This window comes from Macrosteles quadrilineatus, unplaced genomic scaffold (assembly GCF_028750875.1).
Source record: "Macrosteles quadrilineatus isolate MER2022 unplaced genomic scaffold, UCM_ALF_1.0 Scaffold_2__2_contigs__length_208266976, whole genome shotgun sequence".
Lineage (NCBI taxonomy): Eukaryota > Metazoa > Arthropoda > Insecta > Hemiptera > Cicadellidae > Macrosteles > Macrosteles quadrilineatus.
The window spans coordinates 200372082-200398199 of NW_026542595.1; the positions used below are offsets into that span (position 1 = coordinate 200372082).

The 26118-nt window shown below is 31.5% G+C and overlaps 1 protein-coding gene across 1 annotated transcript in view; it reads right to left on the reverse strand.

The window, feature by feature from the left end:
• LOC128987689 (dopamine D2-like receptor) overlaps positions 1-22490 on the reverse strand; it is a 142731-nt gene extending 120241 nt beyond the window's left edge. The window contains exon 1 of the mRNA XM_054408672.1: positions 21927-22490. Coding sequence (XP_054264647.1) covers positions 21927-22256 — 330 coding nt within the window. The 5' untranslated portion in view covers positions 22257-22490. The remainder of the gene's footprint in view (positions 1-21926) is intronic.
• Positions 22491-26118: the final 3628 nt, after the last annotated feature.

Consider the following 26118-nt stretch of genomic DNA (forward strand, 5'->3'; position numbering starts at 1 on the left):
CCTAAGACGGATAACTGATCATACTTTAAATATTTGTATTTCGAGTTTACTAAAAAATCAGTGAGGCATATAACATAGTAGTTTGTATTATCATTTAGATAATTTAACACTGTATGTATTAGAAAATACATTAATTTATGAAGCATTAACGGTTGTTTGATATGTTATGAGTGTCTACAATCTCTCTTTAGTTTGTTCAGATCACCCAAGTATCAGCTGCGTAAATCTACTATTACACGATGAAAACCCAAATAATATAATCTGTACCCAACGAAATTTTCTTAGGGTTTTGTTGATCTTAAAAACTGACAATATACTAAGTTAAAGCCAATTTCATGTCATGGCATTTAGGCTAATTAATATTATTTTATGTAAGATTAAAATGTAAACTCCATTAGGCTTTAGGCATCGAATACATAAAGAGGCTTGAATATATTGGGAATATTTAATAATTATTAACTGATAATTTAAATTTTTTCTTGATTAACACACTTTAACTTGGAACAGCCCAAAGTAACAACGAGGTACGGTTAATAAGGTTTTCATTCCGCTAAAATTGTAAACTTTTGCCTTAAGTAAAACTTTACTTCCTGAAACGGTAATTAATTTCCCTCAACACTTATAGTTTTGATATCAAAGTTTTTATTAAAACAACTCAAATTAAATGGATTGATATCATGCAAAATAATATATTTAACCCAGTATGTTAGGAAACTAAATTAAATTTTGATGCTTTACTTTTATCAAGTCATGTGTTACAAAAAGATAAAATGTGTTTGCAAAAAAACTTTCGACCTATAGATATACAGTTTTATAAGATTTTAATGGAAGTTTTTTTTTAGGGAACACTGTTAAACAGTTTTTTTTTTTTTTTTTATCAGACCTAATATCATGAAAGTAATAAACCTGTATAATTACCAAGTACTTACCTACATGAAATACATTTTTCAGATTTCCCAACCAGAGACCACTTTTATGCACATGATACTAGAGGCATTACTTACTACTTAGCTATTAGGCTATGTTGGATTTACTCAAATACAGGTTGGGCAAAACAGGTAAATCTTTTAAAGCCAACTGGGTTCGGTTTTTAATAGGCTCCTTCACACTTCAAAACTTATCTCATTTAAGTAGTTTAAATCTACAGTGAAGAATTGGCTAGTTGACAATCCTTTATATTCGCTTGACGAGCTTCAAATGGCAGAATTAAATATAAAGATTTAACTTCTTGTGCATAATTTTAGTTAATTTAAATTTAAGGTATAAGCTAAGTAGTAAAATTATTTGATTGTTCCTATTTCTTTTTACGGATCAATAGAATAAAGAATATTGATTCATGACGCTGGACTCTTTAGGAACGTAATTAATTATTACGAGTTAATCATATTATGTTTGCCAAGTTATGTAATATGTTAACGTAAGTTCCAACGACCTCAATTTGAGTAAAGGACATTTTTAACTGCCTGATGATGATATTTTTATCTCAAACCTGGTCACCGTGGACGACAATATGACCACTGACGGATAGGCAATATTAACCTTTTATTTCAATAAGTGATCCTGGGCCATGAATCATACTAAAATAAAGTATAATAAGTAGAAAGCTTAGTATGACATTTATCAGACATTTAATAATGAATAATGAAAGCAATATGCACTGAATTTATTGATATGTTATGAATGAGTTCAATGTGTTCAGAACAATAAACGTAAAACTTGGAAGTATTGAATTACAAGTTTCTAGGGACTGAGTGAATTAGGAATGCAAATTCCATTGAATTTGCAAAGGGTTTACGCATCTTAGATATAAGTTGAATTTACCACTTTGATAAATAATATAATATAGCTGTCTGGAAAATAAACAAAAATGTTTTGTTTAAATGTGTTTGACTTTTTTGCATTTACAAAATAACAGTAGTTATACATCGTGTTACGTAAGTATAACAACTCAATACATTTAATGTATTAAAGGCCGAATATATGTCAAAGCAGATTTTCCCCTTGTCAATTTTTATGTTGCGTTGAATAACAAATAATTTTACTATATTCAACAATATTTCCGAAAGAAAAAAAAGTGTTTGATATTTATGAGTTCTATGTCTTGTCCTTTCTCATCCCATTCAAACTGCAAGTGAAAAGTTTTAGTGAATTAATAATGAGCCAAAGTCACATCTATGCATTTTTTTTTTGTAACTAAAATAAACGTGGCCACAATCAGGCGTTATGATTCGACGTACACATTTATTCCAAATTGCACTGCAATATCTCGAGATGTTATTCTATAGCTAACAAAAAGTGTAACTTCTATCGAGTAATGGCTGGTGTATTCATATAGATTTCTGGGTAAAGAGTGATATAACGATATACTGTACTAAAATGACTAAAATGAAAAGGTGTATATTATCAAGTTTTCACACTTTTACCTGGAAAATATAAAAAAATTTTCCCAGAACTCTAGGCTTTAGAAAAGTTACATAAGAAAGTCGAGTTAAAATTATTTTAAAAACAAGTTTAGCGTAAAAGAACTTTTGTAAACTGTCAATATACACCTACTGTGCTAAATCTGAATGGGGATTTCATAAAGTTAGTAATTTCTTTGGAAAAAAAAACACTCGTTTTTATATAATGCTTAAAATTACCCGAATGAAAATCAATATACTTTGTCATCAGGAGTCAAACCATGGAACGGATATGAAAGCATAATAGAAACAACTACCGATAAGCCCTGTGTTACAGTTTGGTTTAGAATCCCATCTCGTTGTATTAGCTGAAAACTAGTTCACAGAGGCATTTGCAAAACAACATGCTGCAGTTGACAACGGGCTTAACAGCTAATTATAGCACACAACAGTAAATAAATTGGCTGTTAAGCTCATTTTGATATTGGTTTCTATGCAATAAACAACCAATGACAATCATTGTTTTTAATTACCTGACAGACTCAGGAAAACCACCATTTCTAAATTTGGTATTTAATTAGATAATACAAATTAAAGTTGATTTCGTAAGTAATGAAACTGAATAATGTGTAATATCTCTCTGAGGGACAATGCTGCTACTCTACTTTTATCTACACTACGGATTTAATAATACTACCATCCTTATATATAATTCTGTAAGACAAAATCTTTACCAGAAAATTTTGGACGTCTGGTAAGTCGCAGAAAAGTGGGAGGGGTTTTAAATTAAAGGTCTTGAACCCGGGGGCTCGGGAAAAATAGCAGAATTTCCATAAAGTTACCAGAAAACTAGATATAACGTAAAATATTCTCCATAAGAATAGCATTAGAAGCCATTTTCTGCTAATTTTTGTTTACTTCATACAGCTGATCGTGATTTATCATCAAGCCAGTACGCAATGTTAACATTCGGGTTATACTTATTTGCCAGTAAGTTCAGAAATGTACTATATAAAACCAGGGATAACGTTACATATAATAATTAAGACTTTTTAGTTACGTTATATAGAATATGGAAATATATTATTTTACTGTGAAACTTTTCAAACTTGTGTTTAACAAGAAATAACCACATTGAATAAATAATTAACGAGCTACCTTAATAAACCAGTATTTATTCACAACCAATTATATGTTTGCTGCCTTTATAGTGTGGCCTTGCTTTAGCAGAGTTAAATCTATGTAGTGATTCGAATGATTTATTGAAAATAACATCAACAAAGACAAACAACAAACTGTTTTTTACACAAAAGATATGGCATATATACAGGGATATCTATTCTGACACATAGATAATATATTTCTTTGTTTGTTTAAATATTAGAATAATTTGTTTTATATTATTGAGCATTTTAGGGACTTATGTCTCTACAAGCCACTAGTTTATTATAAAATGACGTGTAGAGTAGATTCTAGCAAAAAATGGGTACTTTCCTGTTAAAGGGAACATTCATTATTATCGATGATTTTTTTTCTCGATATATCGATATTTTTGTTTACCAATCCATTACATATGGACAACTGATCTTGTTTAGGCTAAATAGTCTATTATATGGATTAAAAAATGAAACTGTTCCAAGCTAACCTAACATAACCAACCAAACTTGCTGTACTATTTAAAAATTCCTTTTGATAACAGACAAGGCAAGTTAAACATGGAATGTTAAACAGCAAGTTTGGTTAGTTATATTAGGTTATTTTTTTTAGAACAGTTTCATTTCATTATTGTTTATTGATACTGAACAATATTTATCGTAGTTGTCAGCTGATATGTTTCAATTTGTTAATATCGATATATAGAGAAAAAAAATCATCGATAATAATGAATGTTCCCTTTAACAGGAAAGTACCAAAAAGAGGTTATATTTTTTATGAAACCATTCCCTGATCTACGATAGCTTGAATATGTTGCTGAGGTATTTTTTATGTAGCTTTTGTCTGGTGTTCCTATATATGCCAACGTACATTCACAAGGATAGAATTCAACGTAATAAAAACAGTGCCTTTTGTTTAGAATATTTGGCCAAAAAAGTGTTAAGGAAAACATACAGACATTAAAATACCGACAATGCAGCAAACCTGCAAAGTAATTGAATTTCAATTTTGTCTGGTAAGATTTTTTCTACAATGTTTCCATAAACAAAGCATATTTTATTCCCTATTAAAATGACACTAGTCATACCGGTTTGCTGATACGGGGAAGGTTAAAAGTGGTTTACGATGTTATACGATGAAACATTATTACATTATGTAGCTTTTGTCCGGTGTTCCTATATATGCCAACGTACATTCACAAGGACATAATTCAACGTAATAAAAACAGTGCCTTTTGTTTAGAATATTTGGCCAAAAAAGTGTTAAGGAAAACATACAGATATTAAAATACCAACAAGGCAGCAAACCTGCAGACTAGGCGAATTTCAATTTGTCTGGTTAGATTTTTACTACAATATTTCCATAAACAATGTATATTTTATTCCCTATTATAATTGCTTTAGACATATCGGTTTGCTGATACGGTGAGGGTAAAAAATCGTTTAAAATTGTATATAATAAAATACATACATTTGCTATATTTGATAAATTATACGCACAGACAAGTTTTCTGTGTCCTCATTGTGGATAACATGGAAATATAAATGTAAGCCTACGCTTTTCCTTCCACACAACAACACTGCAATATACAAAATTAGTTGTTTTTAAGCTCTACACAATGATTGTGATTTGAACTGAGCATTTCTTTGTTTTTAGAGAAAAGCTTGAAAAAAAATATTTTTGAAAAACTCAAAACCCCATAATACCCCGTTTCTAAGAACATTTTGTTGGTTCGTGGACTCAATCAAGTTCTTTCCACCCCTACACCTTGAAGCCAAATGTCATTGAAACTGCACCAATATTACTTACAGGTTAAACCAGTCGTATAATTAAACAATAATTAGAACGAATAGTGCTTATGGCCACTAGGGATATTAAAATGAAAAAGCATATTGGTCCCGGGTCTAGATCTCATCATACCACCTACGGCAATAGCAACTTTCCTATAAGGAAATTTGATAATAAAGTAGAATCCAAATCATTACTACGAATTATTATTTTCAGTGATTGCGAATAAATTCTTTGTCAGTTATAATTTAAAAAGATCAAATACAAGAATAAATTGCACCAATAGAAAGACCTTCTGTTATTAATTAGAGAATCGTGTTATCTTGGCACCGATCAAACAGGAAATGCTATATTCATTAAGTAAAGGTTAAAATAAAATAAATATTTATTAGGTAAAAAAAAATTTACTATATCGGATACTTAATCAGTAATCCCGTTCAAAAATACAAAAAAAAAACTTTCACATATTATTCTTACAACAAAACTCTACAATTTAAATGCATCAAATGATTAAGGATGAAGTGATATGATGTTCAACCCATTTGTTGCCATTTCTTTAACTCACAGCTTTAGACCCCCTACTGAGTAGAAATGAAACTGTCTTGAGATATTGCTCAAAGTCACTTGTAGTTAGGTGCCATCAGATAAATAAAAAGTTGTTTCATCACTGAAAATAAACAAAACTACTGGTTAACTAATACTATATTACCTTATCAAATATTATGTGTAAAATTATGTGTAGAATTATTAGTTTTGATATCATGGATAAGCATCAGTCGTACGCATTTGTGTGGGGTAAATACCTATTTAATATAAAATATACTAGCTAATTGTTAACAACGTGCATCAAAGCCATTTAGTTTAGAACACATCAATTTCTTACGCTAGGCAAGAGCCCATAATTGTTTTTCACAAGACTTGAGGCTAGACCTAAGGGTTGTGGAATCATCACTTAGATAAAATAAATTGGTTATTTGGCGGGTTTCGAACCCGGAACCTCAGTGACCAACCGCTAGACCAGCTCGCTCCCCAGAACGGAAGCATATAAACCTCTACAGTATTGGCTCTGACAGGTGTGCATACCTGGAGGGAGTTGTTGACTTAAGTGCAAACTGTTATGTCCCCCTTTCCCTTCTCATTGCATATTTTCATACACAAGCCTACGATATACCTGTGTTGTATGCTATGCGGTTCAGTTAGATCTTTATCTAAATGAAATCTTAGTGAATATTAGTAATTTCTATTACTGTTGTAACTTAAAAGAAAATAGAGAACTGGAGAGTGAAACCGAAATCACAAAGCAATATCCAACGAATGACTGTAATATCTGACCGGAGTAGAGTATAATGTACAACTTTTTTAATTTTCCAAAAAATCTCGTTATTTTTAGTCAGTTAAGAATTATAGTTAAGAAACCTCTGCCTCTACAGCTACAGGAATATTTTTTTTGTAAAAGTTTTGAATACGCGAAACCCTAATTATTTAAACAACTGATGATGAATTAGGATATGATATCATATAATTTAGGTGTTAAAATTTTTATTCATCCTACTATTTCCAGACTTCCGGACCACCCCATCTAAAACTTAATAACCTGCTTTGTTGAATTCCAAATTGTTATATCTTTTGTATCTTCATCACAAATATTTTTGATTTTACTAATTAAAATTAAAAATTTCGATTGTGTTTGAGTTTTTAAACGTCACTGTGCAAAATTGACTCAATTATAATTTTAAAATACGAATTGTAATCTTCCAAAGATTTTCATCTTGGACTGCTACTATAACTTCACTACTTTTTCAAAGATTGAATCCGTAACGGTTTTGCAAAATGACACACAACATAAGATTGTCCAAAGAATATGATCCGTTACACTATTCCATAAACTTCATTGAGTAAAAAGTCATCGTGATTTAACCAAGAAGCAGGGAGGTTTATGCCTAATTCCATCGGAATTACCAAATTAGTGGTCCGTAGCGATTCTTAAAAATCAAATAATTTTAGCAAATCTAATACGAAGATACATTAATAAGCTCACACATGGCTGCGTGCCTTTGAATTTAAATAAATAAAGATAATCTAAATAGAGATAAAACAGAACGAATCTCTGGGAAACCTTTATTATGGGTGACTGGAAAGATATTGGAGCACTTGAAGTGATTGATGGAAATATTACGCTACTTCAGAGGAAGACGATCCAGCCTTTGGATTTATTCCTTTATATAATGGAATTCATTTTTTTTAACTCTCAAGAAATTATTGAATCGTAATAATAATATTTTTTATTACAAAAAAACTTATTTTAAATATTTTTAATGTTAAAAACTTAAATTATCTATTACCAAAATTAAAGCTAAGATGAACTTACATTGCAATACTACCTTTTAGCAAATTAATTTATTTTCCTACAGTTACCTAACAATGTACATGTTCTCTCACTCATTTAAGAAAGCAAAGTGGCCAATTCGCTCATCAGTGAGACAATGTTAAGATTGTCTACTCTAATTACTTTGTCTCACTTTCACTCCAGATTTGCAACGTGAAGGCACGAATTAGTGAGCGCGTAACTTGAAGACAAGGTCGTATGTGCGCGAAATACGTTGGCAGCACTGGCTGTAAATCAGCTGGTCAGCTGTTGTACTGTTGCATCATTAAATGTCATATTAAAAGTTCATTTCTGTGTAAAAATAAGTCACGTTTCTTTACCAATTTATTTGTCTTATGGTAACTGTAGGGAAGTAAGTAGTAAGTATTTCTCTCGAGTGAGTCAATTGTTCCCTTTGCTCACTAGTTGCACTAATAACTATTTTCTCAAAAATGTGCATTTAATTACGGATATCTAATAATCTCCGAGTCTGAGTTTACTTAGGCACAACATCAAATCATTGTAGGCTACATCCTCATCAGCTATTTAAAAATACTTTTTATGTCGAAAATATTTTTTAATATTAATACAGAAATAAAAAAATAACCACGCTGTATTAGCCTAATCCCTCAAACCAAGGGTCGTTATAAAAAGGTATATAATATGGATACATCCAGATATATATAGGAACTTGTATTGAGGACAAAATGTAAGTAGAACATCGTTGCCCTGGAGAAGAAAGGTCCCACTTTGAGAGTCACTGGTCCACACCAACGTATACCTCAGTCGTGCGTGAGATTGATATAGGGAAACGTGTCGAAGGTAAAAATATTAAAATATTGCTATATCCTTTTTTCTTGGCAAAAATATTTTATTGTTATATACAACAACCATATCAATACTGGTTATACCTTGCCTATACACAAAATGTGTTGACATTATATTGACATACAGTTTAGGTCCCTATAAGGATATCGATATATTCTCCCTCTAATATCGGTTAAATTAATCATACAATTGAAGCCATAGTATCTCACAGATAATATCTGCTTATTATGGCAATGTAAAGGATATTCCAGATAGTAAGGAGTAAACGAACACTCATACTCATCTGTATCTGGTCAATTAAGAAAAATAACAGTTTCTCCGGCACCTTTTGCTAGTGGAATTAAGTCTGTGGAGGTATATTCGTAGACCTGATTCGATATGGTGGACTATGAAATCTAGTTGGAAAGCATGTATCATTCTGGAATAAGTGATTACTCTAAAATGGTTCCGTTCCTAACTGTCAGGACGAAGCCAAACAACAAGGACGAATAATTGTGTTAATGAGGTTTAAGGTTTTAAGAATAGTTTGTAATAAATGTGGTACAAACAGAATGAACCAGAGCTATCTTATGGGTAAAATGTATGTCCCGTGAACCAATTCATTATTTTTCAAAAATACTGTTTGTATCTAACGTGTCATAATATACTTCCTAACTTTATTAAAGCCTCTAAAAACAAGAACTAATTCAATAAATGCACACGTAATAACCTACTTAACCATAAATATAATATTTATTGACTACTCTAATATGAATGACACAGTGATTTTCATTGCTAGTGATAATTTAGTTATAGTTTTTAAACAAAGCATCATACTTTTATAATACAATGTCATATATAGTATCTTCTTTTATTATAATAATTAGGAGAGTTATGTAATTTTCCTGGGAGGAAACCACGTTTATGTTGAGTTTTAAATAGAGAATACCACAATTTAAAAAATGTGTATTTAATAATGAATCATAATAGAACTTTTTGCTATATATCATTACAATATCATATATCTCTGAACTTGTTTGAAGTAAAAAAAAAAAAAAAAAAAACTGATTAAATACTCTTTGTAATGATATACTGCAAAAGTTTCTATTATGTTACTTTCATTCAATACACATTTTAAAAGTTGTGGTATTCTTTTTAAATCACCCTATATAACTCTCTATCTATATACATCCATAACTATATACCACTACAAAAGGAGGGGGTCTGTCTGTCTGTGTGTGTGTATGTGATAAACTCAAAAACTACTGAACCGACTGGGCTCAAATTGGGAAAAGATAAAGCTACTAACAGCTCCGAGGATACATGTAAAACTATTCCCGCTTTAATATTGACCCAGAACTCTGCTCTACGGGCTTTCAAAGCTCAAAAATGAGAGTTTTAAAAGCAAATATTGATTGGTCTCCATGGTATCAAACCCATCAAGTTTAAGTGTAAACAAGCAGAACTGTCAAATGAATTTTGATTTCACATTTCCAGAAAGCTAGTTTAAACATATTAAATACTGTACGAATATTAGAACAGAAAGGGTATTGATTATAAATATAGAATAATGATGTCGCTTGGCCAAATGTAATGGTATATTACGTTACTAGTCCTGAAAATAGGTGTTTACCGGACAAGTGTGGTCGTTCCCGTGCGAGATGATGTCGAGTGCGGGATTACCATACAAGTTCGGTAAACACATTTTGGACGAGTGACGTACGGTATTTTACACCAAACTTATAAATCTGTACACATCCTTATATATTACCACCGACTTAAAGACTAACAATCACTAGTCATGACCTCTTAGAGAGGTTATGTTTTTGTTTATACAGTATAATCAGCTGGTTGATGTAAGGTAAAACTCATTACAGTACAATAGTACGTAATGAAACCCCATGTAACTAAGCTGGTGGCAAACAGCTGTTTTCTGGACTGTTTCCTTGCGTGGGAAGTTCGTCAAAACAATGTAGTGTGGCGTAAACATTATTATTATTATTAGCATTACTTAAATTGAGCTCTCAAACCATTTGTTGATTTCATATTACTGGTATAGGATTATTTCAGTTACTTCATTTGTTTATGTAGGCTATATGATCTATACTGAGTCTGTTCTAATATTTGTGAATGCTGTAATAATATTTTACTGAGAAGAATACATTGAAAAAGAAATTATTCATGGATGTAGGAAATAACTAACATTCTATAATCATTGCCATTATCCTGAGTTTTATGAGAAATAATTTGTAGATATATTTTGTGTAGCGTTAATATAAAATTCCTGCACAGCAAAAATGAAGACTATCCGAATTTCCTTTGCCTCATTATAATTTCCCTAAAATGTATTAGAAAACTACACTACAGACAGGTTTGGAACTATCGTTATGGCTTTTCGTTTACAATACAAAACATTCAATATGTTTTTTGATTATACCTTAAAATATATCATTGATTGTGTATCCAATGTATCCTAAATACGTGTTCATAGTTTAAGTTAACAAAAACCACCATTAATTAACAAGCTAAGTAATACAATTCAGTTTGGTTTGTAAATTGAATGGTAGGAGTGAAACAATTTTTAAGGCATTTTCTAAGAAAAACATTGTCTCTTTTGCACACTGACCCCGTTGCAAGGCACGGGTCGGGTATAGATGCTAGTGTGTAGTATAATTGTGGCCCTGAATCTGGCAAAGCACTACTGAGTTTGTGTAAGTTTTAAATATATATTTGCTTTTTTATGTTTTTCAAACATTCAAAGATAGACTAATTGTGTCATACATAGACATTCATTTGAAGTTCATAATTGTGTTCCAATTAATAATGTGATTTGTTAAAACAACAACTATAACTATGTATTTTTAAAGAATTTTTAAATTTCAATTATATAAAACGAACTTTTAATTGCATAAACTATATCTTGAAAACTAATACATATTTCTAAGAGTGTGACATTTATTCCAGTATTATGGATGTTATACAATGATCCTATTGTATGATCCTATTGTAATACAATGATCCTATGATATGTATGATAGTAAACTTGATGAAATATAGTGCTGTACTAAGATAGTAGTTTTTTACTGAATAAATATATAAATTCCTTTTTATTCCTTGATATACTATGATTGGGCGAGAATTATTTGGGAGCAATAAACGTAAAAGTTGGATCAATTGGATTACAAGTTTCCAAGGACCAAAAGTCGATTTGGAATGCAAATCCCATTCAAGCTGCAAAAGGCTTACGCTCCTTAGATATTCAGTGAATGTAATATTATGTGTATGCAATTACAAAAGTAATTTGTAAAATATATGTAATAAGAATCAAACCAGCCGTCTTTAGATTCGGATGTGCGCACTATAACTACTATAATACTAAACTATACTACACTATACTACATAAAGAAATTCTGTGTTAATAGTTTAAATTTACAGTTAGGCCTAAATAGCTAAACGTAATTGTTGTCAATCATTAACTGCATAACAATGGTAAACATAAACTGCAATCCAAGTATTAGATATTCTAAGGACTTCCAAGGACATATCCAACCACATTCGAAAAAATCAAAGGAAACAATAATAAAGAAATGAATTTATATGATCATGATATCTCCTGCAGTATTATAGATTTGTATTAAACCATAGTAAGGTATAAAAAATGGTAAAATTAGCAAACATATGGTAGAAAAGACCACTGTCAGAGAAAAGGGCCCAGAGTAGTGAACCACAAAGGCCGTGGCCGTCCGGTATAAGCTTTAATTAAATGTTCAATTCATATTTATTTATTTTTGTGCGCGTGAGTCCTCAATGGTAATTTATACCCTAACGGTGCCACTATAAGGAGTAAATATTTGTTGGTCATCTGATCTCAATAACCAAGTTAAGTTGCATGTCGCAGGTAAAATATTCTCGTTATTGTTATTTTAAACACAATGTGCACAAATTACACTGTAAAAAGAAAGACTTACAGGTAGAAAATACTAAGGTTGTATAAAACTACTGTTACAGTCTGCTTTACCTTGTTCGTTGGATTAGCTGAAAACTAATTCACAGAGGCAATTGCAAAACAATATCCTACGGCTATCGGCGGGTTTAACAGTCAATAATTGAAACACGATGGTAAATATATCGGTTGTTATGTTTATTGTTTCTGCTCTTGTTTTCCATGTCAATTGAAAATGTGGCCCTACGTTAAATGAAAGCAAAACATAACACTAACGACAGAATATAACTTGCCTCTAACTAAAAAGTTGGAAATTACGATGTACACTTATTCAATGAGGGTGGGTAATTATTAAGGATAGAACTGATAACGGTATGGATAATAAACATTGACAATTACGTCATTAGCTTTACTAGCGTGTTTACTTTTTATATTCCTGCTACATGTGACCCATGTGACCAGTTCTTTTAGTAATCGTGAGTTCTTTTTTTTTCAAATGAATGTTATTTGAACCAAACAGCTGTTTCAAAACAAACTGTTATTGTTTTTACTTTTCTTTGTTTACACTTATTTATTTAGCAATTAATGCAGTGAAATTGATATAAAGGATAGGTGTGACGATTTATGTGTACTGTGAATTTTATTTAATATTATCGTTTTATTTTAGGTCGTTTATATTCAGACCTACTGGAAATTGTGTATAGTAGTTGTATTGTGGTGATAATTATTATGGAAGAGGCAGGTATGCTATGGAAGGTGGTATCGTTGACTAAGTCTATACACTTCTCAATTGACTATTACTCTAACTACTGTAGGCTACCTATAATCAGTGTGCGTCTGTGCGAATCGGCTACAAATCTCACTTCAACGCGTTTTTCATCGTAAAAATTGCAGCATTGCTGTTTTATTGTAAAATTATCGGATTTAAAATGCATATCGCATAGGCCTATGATGGAATAAAAACATATTTGGTCACACAACATTTGTTTACAAGATGATTTTTCACATTAAAACTGCAAGAAACTTTGTCTTTGTAAACTAGCTGATCTGAATTGTACACGGTTTTAACTAACTACTGAATTCCCGTAGGACGGGCTAACACCTCGTAATCTTAAAAACCATTTCTTAACAATAATAAAACGTTGTTCACTATGAGCTTTGTCAACTAAGAGTACGTATAACGGATTGTAGCAAAAAAATAAAAAAAAACCTGACAAAAAGTGAAATAAAAATCTTACACATTTAAGATAACAATGTTTTTTAAATTATTTATTTATCTGTAAAAACTACGAGACCCTTATGTATACCTTTAGATAACTTTGTAAAAAATCAGTTTTAGCTAGGGATCAGCTATAGTGAATCCAGGGATCAGTAGTAAACGCACAAGCGATGACTTTACAGATTGATGATACTTAATGAAACAATGTTGGACTCTAACTACATCAGTTATATTATCCTTACTATAAATGCAGCTTTTAGACGATTTATTGTAATAATGAGTGTAAAGAAACGCCCATATTGGTTAGCTTTAAACGTGAGGTGAGAATACGTCATACCTCTTCCAACACGACTGTGGTAAGCATGATACTGGCCTGAGTAACTAAATCTGACCACTACTACAACATTTTTTATACAAGATTTTTTTTCTTTTTTGTATAGTAAGTTTATAAACATCCAATAGTATTTTAAAAAGCTACAGAGATCCCTAACATGTGCTAGAGATCAAGATAGAAAAATCTAACTCAGGTAATCTTATCATCAATTTAGCAGACAAATTGTGGTTTAATGATTATGTATGTTTAGATGTATATTTTTAGAGATAAAAGTTCAATTGCATGTAAACTATAACTTATGTATATTGTTAAACATTATGTCGATATGTTTAACGGCTTACGATAAATCAGAACAAGTTTAAGCCAACGAAAGCCGTTCTTAGTACTTCAAACAAACATTCTAAGCCTAATGTTAACTTAAGCTGTTATTTCGGCTTCATTGGATTATTCCGGCCATTGGATTTGAGTAACACGCAAATTCAGTTGTTTAACATTACTGAAAACCTAATCTAAGATTTATTGTAATTGATACTGATATTGATAAAAACTCAATAGGCATATTTTGGAACCTAGTCCAACAATATACTTTTTTATCGTTTCAAGCGTTTTAGTAGGAATATTTTCATCTGTCAGGTTGTAGTAAAAAGTAACATGAATTTATTAATAGCAATTTGTGCGTGGGTACTTTTTTTGTAAAAGGAGTACACCCCACAAGCATTTAGAACTTTTTATTAATCCTGTTGCCCCTAAACATTATTAAGATGGACTAAATTATAAAACAAATACAAACTCATGTTACAAGTGCAATGCATTGAGGTCGTGAAGACACCAAGTTAATCCTGATGAAGATATGTGCAACCTGTAAGATTTCTTTTCCTTACTGTATAATATTTTGCCTGTTTTAATGCATTGTATCTCTTCACAGTATGTAAGTATATTTGCGTGAAAATTATTATCTCCTGCCTATTTAAATTACCTCGTATTAAATGATAGGTTACGAAACGATTCAAGCACATTATAAATAAATCTTAATAATCTTGCTACCTTTAAATACATCAAACCGAATTTTCAATTGGTTTTACAAAATATTTTATTCTGTAGTAGTAAATTTGTTGAATATATTTCCGTTGAAAATAACCGCACTCTATCAAGTATAGTCCTCTAACATAGATTGTTTCTAATTTGACGGATAAAATTTGATTAGAGCAAGGCACAATGATGTTGTATATAAAGTATCTAAAAAATAAATACTCATTAAAACTCGTATAAAAAATATATTTTGTTACCTTAGTTATATACACATTTAATGTGGTAAACTAGTTTTTAAGCTGATTGACATTTTCAACCTCCTGCAAAGAGATAATTACCTCCACAGAGGGATATAATTTGTATGTTGTTTATTTTTATGACTACGGTTTTCCAATCAGCTAATAAACGGAATTTGAAAATTAATTTTTCAATATTTTTACGAAACTCTCCAACCAAATGTAAGCTGTAATTTATTTTGGTACTTTTACTCAAAACGCAAGTTATTAGATCTACATGTTGTGTAACTTTTCTTCATACAATGTCGTAATAACAGATAATATTGTATACAGCTTGGTTATACAAAATCAAGTGGTCGCTTTTGAGTCATAAATATTAGTGGGGAACATATAACTCCAAAACTGTACTTAAGTTCCACATTGAGCAGTGTATATAAATTAAAGACTAAATACCCCCGCCGCAGCAAACCTGCCGTCTAAGCGAATTTCCATTTGTCCGAATTGATTTTCAATTGATCTATTTAAATAACATTATTAGGTTTAACGAGTACCTAGGTTTGCTGCTACAAGGAAACTAATAAAGTAGTGTGTTTTTAGTAAAATATTGATAGCTTACTATAAAAAAAACAAATTTGCCAACTTTGATCAAAATATATCCATAAACAAGCAAACTACAACATTTTACAATATTCTCCATAAGAATAACATGGGAATTTTAAATTTACCATTTTTTTAGTTTTCTCCGTAACCAATAACCGTACAAAAACACTTTGATATACTGAATTGTTTGTTTTTTTAAGCTCTTTAAGAAGGTTTAGAGAAAAATTGGGAAATTTTGTGTTTTGAGGGTAAAAAGTGAGAAAAACCCATTTTTACCCCATAAAACCCCCCATAAAACCCTGTTCCCATGGTCCGATCATGCTGGATCGCGAACTCATTCAAGTTTATCCCGCCTTACACCTTCAAACCAAATTTCATCAAAATCGGATAAAAATTACTCAAGTTATCATGTTCACGGACACATATATATATATATAAATCTATATATATATACCTATATATATATATACATATATAAAAATTTGAACGAATGGTGTTTTTGGCCTCTGGGGACATTAAAATGAAAAAGTAAATCGGTCCCGGGCCTAAGTCTTACCATGAGACCTACGGTAATAGCTACTTCCCTATAGGGAAATTCGCTAAAAGGCACTATTTTAAAGGTTATGAGGGGTTTTAATAAGTTAAGGAGCAAAGGCTCTAAAACTTGTAATGTTACATAATTCACTGAACACGGAAAATGTAACCGTTTCTACTTTGACTCCAGTGCATAAGGGAACTATTTTTCACGATTCGTATTCACAATGTATTTAAAAATTTTCGAGTTTAAAATTTGTGTGGAAATATCCGTTTTGGGCTCCCATGAACCCAAAAAACTGATTTACGAAGTCAAAAATTGTTTTGATGTGTGTATCTATATTTGTGTAGTTTTATGTGCAAGTACAGGTGTTCAGAGCTACAGATAACCCCCTGAGGTAAAGCTTTTGATGAGATATGGTATTTCGATACTAAATTTATGGTATATCCATGTACATTTGTTAATTCCTTAAACATTTTTATTTTCAATGACGATTTTTTCCAAAACAATATTGTAGGTGGTACATACCGTTCCATAGCTAAACTAATTCATGTTTAAAACTAAATGATACCAGACGTTTTTTCTAGATAAAGTACGTCTTATCTGTGAAAAAACATCTTCTAAAAAATTATTTTTTTTGGAAATACAATTCAGAAAAAATGTAACCGCCTAAAACAGCATTTGTTTAATTTATATCACCATGTTATTATAATTTATTTCTCTTAATATATTCAAACGTTTACTACAGAGCTTCGCGTGACCCGCACACCACTATGAGGTTAAAATCTCCCTAGAGACCTTCGCTAGTTAGTTACTCACAAAACAACTATCTGTGACATGCGAAGTTGGATAGCTGAGTAAGCAAGCTTTAAAAACTGTCATTTGATTATCAGTTCGCGATATACACTATTAATCAGTTCAATACACTCCCGATTAACATATAGGCATATTATTATTTCAAAAATCCTTTCGAGCTCCGCCCCAGTGGCTCTGGAGTTTCCCATGTTAACCTTATGAGAAATGGAATTATTGAATCTTAACAGCTGTTTCAATTAAACAAGTTGGTTCTGTTCTATGATGTTCAATAGCATTAAAGTTACAAGGATTACCAACAGGGTGCAGCACTATTATTTCTTTTACATTTATGACAACAGCTAATTCGAACGAACTTCAACCTGGAGGCGAGTTAGCGTAGCGAACGAGCTAACCTGAAGGCAAGTGAGCGCAGCGAACGAGCTTCAACCTAAAGGTGAGTGAGCGTAGCGAACGAGCTCCAACTTAAAGGTGAGTGAGCGTAGCGAACAAACTTCAACCAGGACGTGATTGAGCCATGCGAACGAGATAATCTTGAAAATTAAGAAGTTAAACGGGGCAAAGCCCGCGGGTTACAGCTAGTTTTTAATAAATATAACATCACACAGTCGTATGTCACGCAAATCAGTATGTGTTTTAACGTATCTACTAGCCCTACACAATGGATCTTCGTGTTGATATTTTATGGTTAAATAACAGTTCTCCGAATACATTTTATTTGCTTCCAGTATCATTTACTTGCCAGTAAATGTAACGCTATTTAAAGCTGTCATATTTTTTACATAATTGTATAACATCACCTGTGAAAAAGTCAGCATCAATAAAATGCAGTATGTGAACGTGGTTGTATAAACAAAAAAAAAAGAAGTAGAAAGAAACTGTGAAAACTTTTGTCTTATACCAATTACAATATTTTTTTTTATTTTAACAAAAGGTAATTGCCTTAAATTTCATTTCGATTTTATTAACTTATTGTTAATTTCAAATAAAACTACTTATCTAAACAAAGTCAGTTTTGGGGAAATTTGCATAATTGAAAAAATTAAACAGGAATGTTAATAATAAAAAATGATAAAACTGATGATGTGTTGATACAAAGGAAATTATGAAAATGGTGTACACAAAACTGAAACTAAAGTATAGTAAAATTAATTATGAGCTCTTTTTTAATTTGCTAACAGCTACTACTTTTACGCTTACTCCTCGGGGGGCACAGACCTAGGAATCGGAAGAAAACTGTTAACGTAAGAATAGATCGATATGCACATCGAATTAAAGGTCTTCACTAGTAGATTACAATGCCATGAATTCAAGCTCAAAAGAACGCCTGAGTAAAAAATGACAGTCGTTCAAAGATTAAAAATGGCAGATTCAAAAAAACTTTGGACAGCCGCCATTTTGCGCAGGATCAACCTTTTGAAGTGCGGTTTGCGACATTGTATTCTACGTGGTTATATAGTCAATGATTCTACTAAAAAGACCTTTCATTTAATGTTAATATTGACCTATGCTTCCGTTTAAGATTTTCTTCCGACTCCTTGCGGGACGTCCCCATGATATGACAGAAAATTCATAGTTCCTTGAAAAAGTAGATTTTTAGGTGTGGTGTTGATGTACCAAATCTTATTGATCTATCTGTTGTCGTTTGGAAAATATTAAGCCCGTGCGGGACTTTATATACACCCAGAAATATTGATATTACTTTAACTTTTTCCTATTTCTTATTTACTGTATTTCTATACATAATGTCTCTTAATGTGTATTGTTGGTGGACATATAAAAATAGCATAGATAGTTATTGAGTGACGGTATACAAGTTTATTTTTGCTTCAATAACTAAAACTGTAACATAAGATAAAAAAAAAAATCCGTTTATTTTTTAATTAGTAAACATTCAAAAAACAACTCTTGTATGCCGATCATAAAAAAAAAAACGGGTAAGCAACAAAAATTAAGTAACGATTTCAATCATTACAAAAAATGGTTCTAAAAGGTTTATATTTTTATGTAAAAATCTGCAAATTATATACTATATGAGATTATTGACATTTTATACTGTAAACGCTATAAAATTGATGCATTCATGAGTGTAATGAAATGTATCGATTGTTTATGTCTGAATGCAGTCACACGTACAACCTCCGCCAATGAATGGCTTCAATTATGCGGAAAGCTCACTACCCATTTTCTCTCCCGTTTCCAATTAAAAGTTTCTATTAAATATTTAATTGGTTGAATTCCAACCTCCTATTCATAAGGGGTTTAAAAACACTCAACGACCTGTTCGGATAATGATCAATTTGCCTTATACATTAAGTACATTAGTGATTGTATGCATTTCTGTTTTATTATTGTCAATATTGTGTAAATCAACCAGCTCGTAATTTAAAGCTAAAATTATAAACACAGTTTAAATTTACTTTAGCGATCATACCCTTATTTTTGTCAAAACTGTCCATGAACAACACTTTGTAATTTATTTTTGAAAATGGTTACATAGTTCTTAATTGCAGATATACAACAACAACAAACTACGCAATACATCTACTCAAGAGCTGAACAAAATCAACTCATATTATATTTAAGTTTAAAGTAAACCGCTTACATAGAGCTTATAATATTCTATACAGTATTATTCATGTTTACCTTTTTATATTTGTTACTGGAAACAATAACATCATCAATGAAAGATCTCAATTATTAAATTTTGTTTGGTATTAAGCTAACCCCACCCTTAACCAGTATCGAAACACATAGCTAATTGCACTTTCCCAATCCTAGATGAACCAAGTGTTATGTTTCCACTTTCAATATAGACCTAAATATTTGGCATTTGTGGGTGAAAGAAACTGTGTAAAGAAACTGTGTGGTTGAATTCTGCTACTCAATACATTTATGGACTGTTACTACTATAAGTATGATGAATACAGTACAGTAGCACAAACGATGAGTTAAAGCCACCAGCAGGGGGCGACCTATATAAGGACCTTAGTGCTTTTATATGTTCCAAGATTTCTCTCATATTTTCTCGCCTCTCAGGTCATATCCGGGTCATAAAACCGACATAAACCCGGTTTTAAACTTGCCATCGTAATAGAAACTTAACTGTTAAGGTAATAATAATCTAGAATTCCATAAGGTAAGTTTGTTGTGTATCATACCTTTGAAAATGTAACGTACATAATCTATATGTTATTTCTTAAGTAGTAGTATACTTTACTACTAACTGATTCGTGGACCTTATAATTATTATTTTAATTTATCATAGCATAAATGATAGTAGGCAATTTACCTCTATGTATAATTATTTTAAATCTGTGACTTTTGATTAAATGTTTCATGTAATGTACTTTTTATAATGTCAAAAAAATGTGAGACGATCTTGACGTACACTTGAATAAAGTAAAATAAGTACCTTAAGGTGAGCAGTAGCTTTGTACAGCAATTGGTTACGTTACTTCAAGTCACCTTCATTGAGGAGACTGTTACCTATAGATTGACTAACAATTAAGTTTGAAGTGCTCTTATGATAGAAGTTTGACTGGTTAAACTATTTCATTGTGTAGGTTATACCTTTCTATAAATTAACATAGTATGATAAATAAAACATCCTGATGTACTTCCATTTGTAATTAGTGACAAATTTGGTTACTAATATAATATTAATACTAATATACTGTTTTTCGCCTAGCAAGATTCCGTAGTAAAGGGTTTCACGCAATTTTAGGAAACTATATAAGCCGTAATATTTTTTCAAAACTTACGTATTACACAACAAACCTAAGGACTCAGGTTGATTGCATTAACTATTTCGTAGATAGATTTTACAAAGTCATACAACAGTTTGAAACTGAATACGTGTGCAGCTTGGGTCACTTGGGATTAATATTATTGCTGAGATTATTTATTTTATGTGACTTCAACACACCAGGATATGTATAAAAGATAGCCGTAGTGTAGATATAATAAGATAATAGCATTTAAACGGACGAATATCAACGAATTCCTTTTCTTGTAAGAATAGATTACTTACGTCAATAGCTCATTGAAAAAAAAATAATTCCTTTACTAGAATTGGTAATAACGAACTGTCTAACTACTAAAAGAGGTCCATGTTTCAACCATAAAAAGTGCTTTATATTTGCTTTACGATTTTGTTTCACGGCCCTAAACTTTTGTGTCTTAAGGACCTAACAGGCAATTTAATTTTTATTACAATATGTATTTTTCATTCAAGCATGATTGGCCAATATAAAATTTAAACAATTTGCTTTGTATAAATGTTTTTATTAGGAAGATACAATTTACCTAATAGCCTACATTATCCACTCTTTACGTTATTATGACCATATACACGGAATATTCGTTGGCCCTAAAATTATAGAGACAATTTCTAGACAGAACAGAACAAATGTAGTTAATAAGCATATGGACACATCCAATTTTTACACAATGACATTTGCATGCAAATAATCCTTCTCCGAAACATGTAAGGGACACAAATAGTTAGGTTTTTGTTGGTAAATGGACAAATACATTTTTATTCATTGTAGTAAAATATATAATATTTGGTATGGCAAATAGTTATACCTACAAAATTATTCAATTAAGCTGTTGCTGTGTACCCTTAATGACCATTTGAAGCCTCAATTTAGGCTATACACCAATATACTCTACTCATAGATCTCAAAACAACAACATACCTGAAAATAAACGGCGAAAGGCATGACGACGACGGCAACAAGAAGATCGGCAAGTGCGAGACTGATGATGTAGTAGTTGGTAGCAGTCTGCAAGGACCTCTCCCGGAACACCGCAAGGATGACCAGGACATTCCCGAAGAGGGTGAGGAACGGAAAGACGAGCAAGAGGAGGGCAAAGTAGTTGCGAGCGGCGTGAGGAGTAACAGTGGAGTTGGAAGCGTTTGGGGAAAAAGAGTAGTTGAGATCCAAAAGCGGGAAATTCTCCCAGTCGAGTCCCACGGACGAGTTGTCGGGTTCCAGGAACGTGAGGGTAAGATTCGCCGGAGACATTGTGTCACTGACACTCACGTCGGCTGCACGTCTGACAGATCGTCAACGTCATTGCTGTTGATTATTATTCCCATATAAGTCTATAATGTGATGTCACTTCCATTAATACTGTTTAACTGTCCACATACATTGAACAATCGTTTAGGATTACCAATAACGTATTTTGTCTACCATTTGGAGACGATATTTAATATTAGAATAAAGTAGTAAACTTCTAAATTTTAAACTAGAGTAGTGTACAATATTGTACAAAAGAAACATTGCTATTGTTGGACATAAAAGCACCTAATAGGGTATTAATTTAATAATAATTTACAAAAAATGGAAAAAATCAATATTACTTATTATTGAACTGCAGTGAATCTAAATAGCAAGGTTCTGTAAAAGTCCATTACTTAGAACCATCAATTATAATATCATTGATTGATAATGTTCTGTTCGTAGGAAAAAATATTTTGGTTCCTCTACACGTTTTATTTTAAATCGATAATCATCCTAAAATGAATACAAAAATAATATTGAAACTATAATTTATCAAATATCCTATAACCTAAGTTTATTCATGAACAAGTCAAGCTCTAAATATATGACGTGAAGTACCACAAAATACATGGATTTGTTGTTTTTGTTAACACAGTAGAGCGATAGAACCAAAGCGAGGCAGGTCAATATCATGGTGATCTCCAACCGCAGTTATCGATCACTACAGCAACAAGTCACCACATTTAATACCGCCTCGAACATCGGCACCCGGACATGTTTCTGTACGGATTGAAATATTTCCCAAAAATATACCTATTTGGACAAAATCGGAAAATAAATATAAACGAGAGTATCACACATAGTATCAGCATCAATGGTGTAAGCTGGATTTGTGTTGGGAATGCTGATTCTAATACACAGCACGATAGTGTTGTAAATGTTGGCACCACGAACAGCGACGGCACTAGTGCACCACCCTGAGGCACTCCCTTATCCGTACCACCGTGTACTCAGCATCACTGGCGCTGTATCGGCCTCGCCTCAGCATCTATCAGCGCGCATGGCCGCGCACGCGCTCCCCCCTTCCGACCAATCGAGTCTTTAATCACAACTAAGAGACCCTCTTCGCGAGTCGCAGCTTCTTTTCAAGCTTTTTATTCAGGTCCTCAGCGCCAAGAGTCCTTCATCGCACGTGTTGCATGTTTCCGCCGCTTTACACTTTAAAGGGGCAATTGACACAAGAGATACTTTACTTTATCTCGGTAAAATGCGGTTTGTTATAGTAGAAAAGTTAAATTGATTTATTTGTTTGTATATACTAATACAAGTTTGTTATTACAATTTTTTCTAGTTAAATTATATTACGTAAATATCAAATGTATGGACCAGTAATTTGGACGAACATGTGTACTACGAGGTTAATCAAAAGGTAAAATCCTATATTTATATTATTTTACATACTATAATACGAACCAAGTCTGTTTGTCTGTCTTTCTGTAATATCTGTATATCTGGAAATCCAGCGGAATGATTTTAACAAAATTTTCGAATTAGGGAATTATAGCTCTAAAAACGTGATTGATGATAGCCACAGGCTCAGGAAAACTTGTATTTTGCTACACAACTTATTTGAAAGAAAAAAAACTACATTGGCCTGTTGGGTTGCTAAGTAACTATGTTGGTGGAATAATATAACAAGGAAAGATTTTAAAAAATACTTGTAAAATGTGTTTAAAACAAGCCATCCATACTATCCATCGTGTATCGCAATAGCAATTCATCTGTTGTAACTATTAAAGCTAAAAGATCACACTGAAGTTTACTCGACATAAGGAAAATACAGTCCACTCTTGGTAATTCAAACACTTGATAATTCAAAACTTTCGATAATTCAAAATGAAGGCTCAGTCCCTAGGGAATCTCTCAATATTTCAAATTTTTACCATGTATTTTGATACACTCGGTATTTCAAAGTCCAAATAGAGGGCAGGTCAATTTGTAACACGCAGTAATTCGAAGTTTCGTCGGAAAAACACTCTATAATTCGAAGTAACTCAGTAATTCGAAGTTTCGTCGGTTAACACTCTATAATTCGAAGTCATGCTGTAATTCGAAGTTAAGTCGGCAAAACACTCTATAATTCGAAGTGATCTCTTCCTGTTATAACAGGAAACTATACAGTACAGTACATTCTGTTCCCATGGTAGGCTAGTGTTGGACGTTTTGATGTTTGTTTAGTTAGAGCAGTAGTCTGAGTTAGTTCGCTGATTTGTTTTTCTAAGTTGGCAATCCGATCTCTAGATTGCGCGACATCTCCTTGAGCACAAACGTAGTTGTCGACAGCGGATAGTTTAGCTATTGGCGAAATATATAACGCTAAATAACAGATTTCTTTGCAACTACAGTAACTGAAAAATAAGCCGTTGATTGTTTAAAAGTGTACTAAAATACGGTATGATGTTTTATTGTAAAGTGCTGTACCTTTGTATGTATTAAACAAATGAACTCTCTGCAATTCGAATGGTTTGTTTTTCTCCCGATAAATCGAACTCTTGATAATTCAAAACTCTTGATAATTCAAATTGATATGCTTGGCCCACCAATTTCGAATTATCAAGAGTCTACTGTATAGTGTTTCTTAATCGTGACGTTTGAGTGCATTGGTGCAAACTCAATGTTTCACTTTATTTAAGGGTATATTTTACAATTGATATTTACTCTTTTGTTTTTTACACAATTTTGAAAAGCTGTATTCAGTTAAATTGTATTAAAGTAAATTGTATTACAATAATCTTTACAGTAAGCAATATAGGTTTGAATAGGACTTATCTGTCTTCAGCTAATCCATAATATTATAGTATTTTAGAGAGTATGATGCTCATGCTGGAGTTTTACTTATACTTAAAGATTTGATTTAGTAGGGCCTACAAGAAATAAATCAGACTCCTTACATACGCTCCACTATGCTGTATTGGTGCTACTGTATTAACCTGTGAGTGTATATTAATTCTTACAATAGGAACTAATATCAAAAAAATACTTTTGTTTTATATTATTTACAACGCAAGAAAGGTGTGAGATTAAAAATAAATGTGTTGGATTGCTAAGTTATTTTTTATATATAATAAAAGCCAAAATAATTTATACATAAAACGCGAGTTTTAATTTTTAATTATTGAGAAGTATCATCTACCTGCAAACATTTTATTTACCTACTTGTAAAAAAACCATTATAGTATTCAAGTCAAACAAGGGTCCTTACGTTTAAATACAAATTGATTGCTTGAATCAGGATTACATGGCAATAATAATTTTTTTTTTAATCGTGTATTTAGTTAACACGAAGTACAGTACAGAATTTTAGAATCGTAAATCAATATTTTACAATTTTATGACAATCAATAGGTAATGGAAAAAAAGATTGATAAGACGAAATCACAAGGGACTTCGTTGAACATGTGTTTATGTACTAACAAGAAAACATTACTTCTTTCATAAATACAAATCACTTTACTACCAATTTTATATCTTTGATTAGATTACTACAACATTAACTAGCTACTATACACAAACATACAAAATATATAAATAATAAATTAATAGCTATGAAATTAACTAATGACGCTTTGTTAGCAAGGTAGAGCTGAATTCTATTATGTTACTTATGTTAACTTAATACTGTAGTAGTGTAAACTTTAAAGGCTTGTTTTTAGTACTAAGATAGTTCAAAATAAAATAGTTTATTTATTTGTTTTTAGTCATAATCTGTAAGCTGTAAGCAAATTTAGAAGTTTTGTAAGTATACCATATACGGATTATCTATCACGTAATATTGTTTGCATAATAGACTACTAGATAATTTCCTGTAAGAATATCTAAA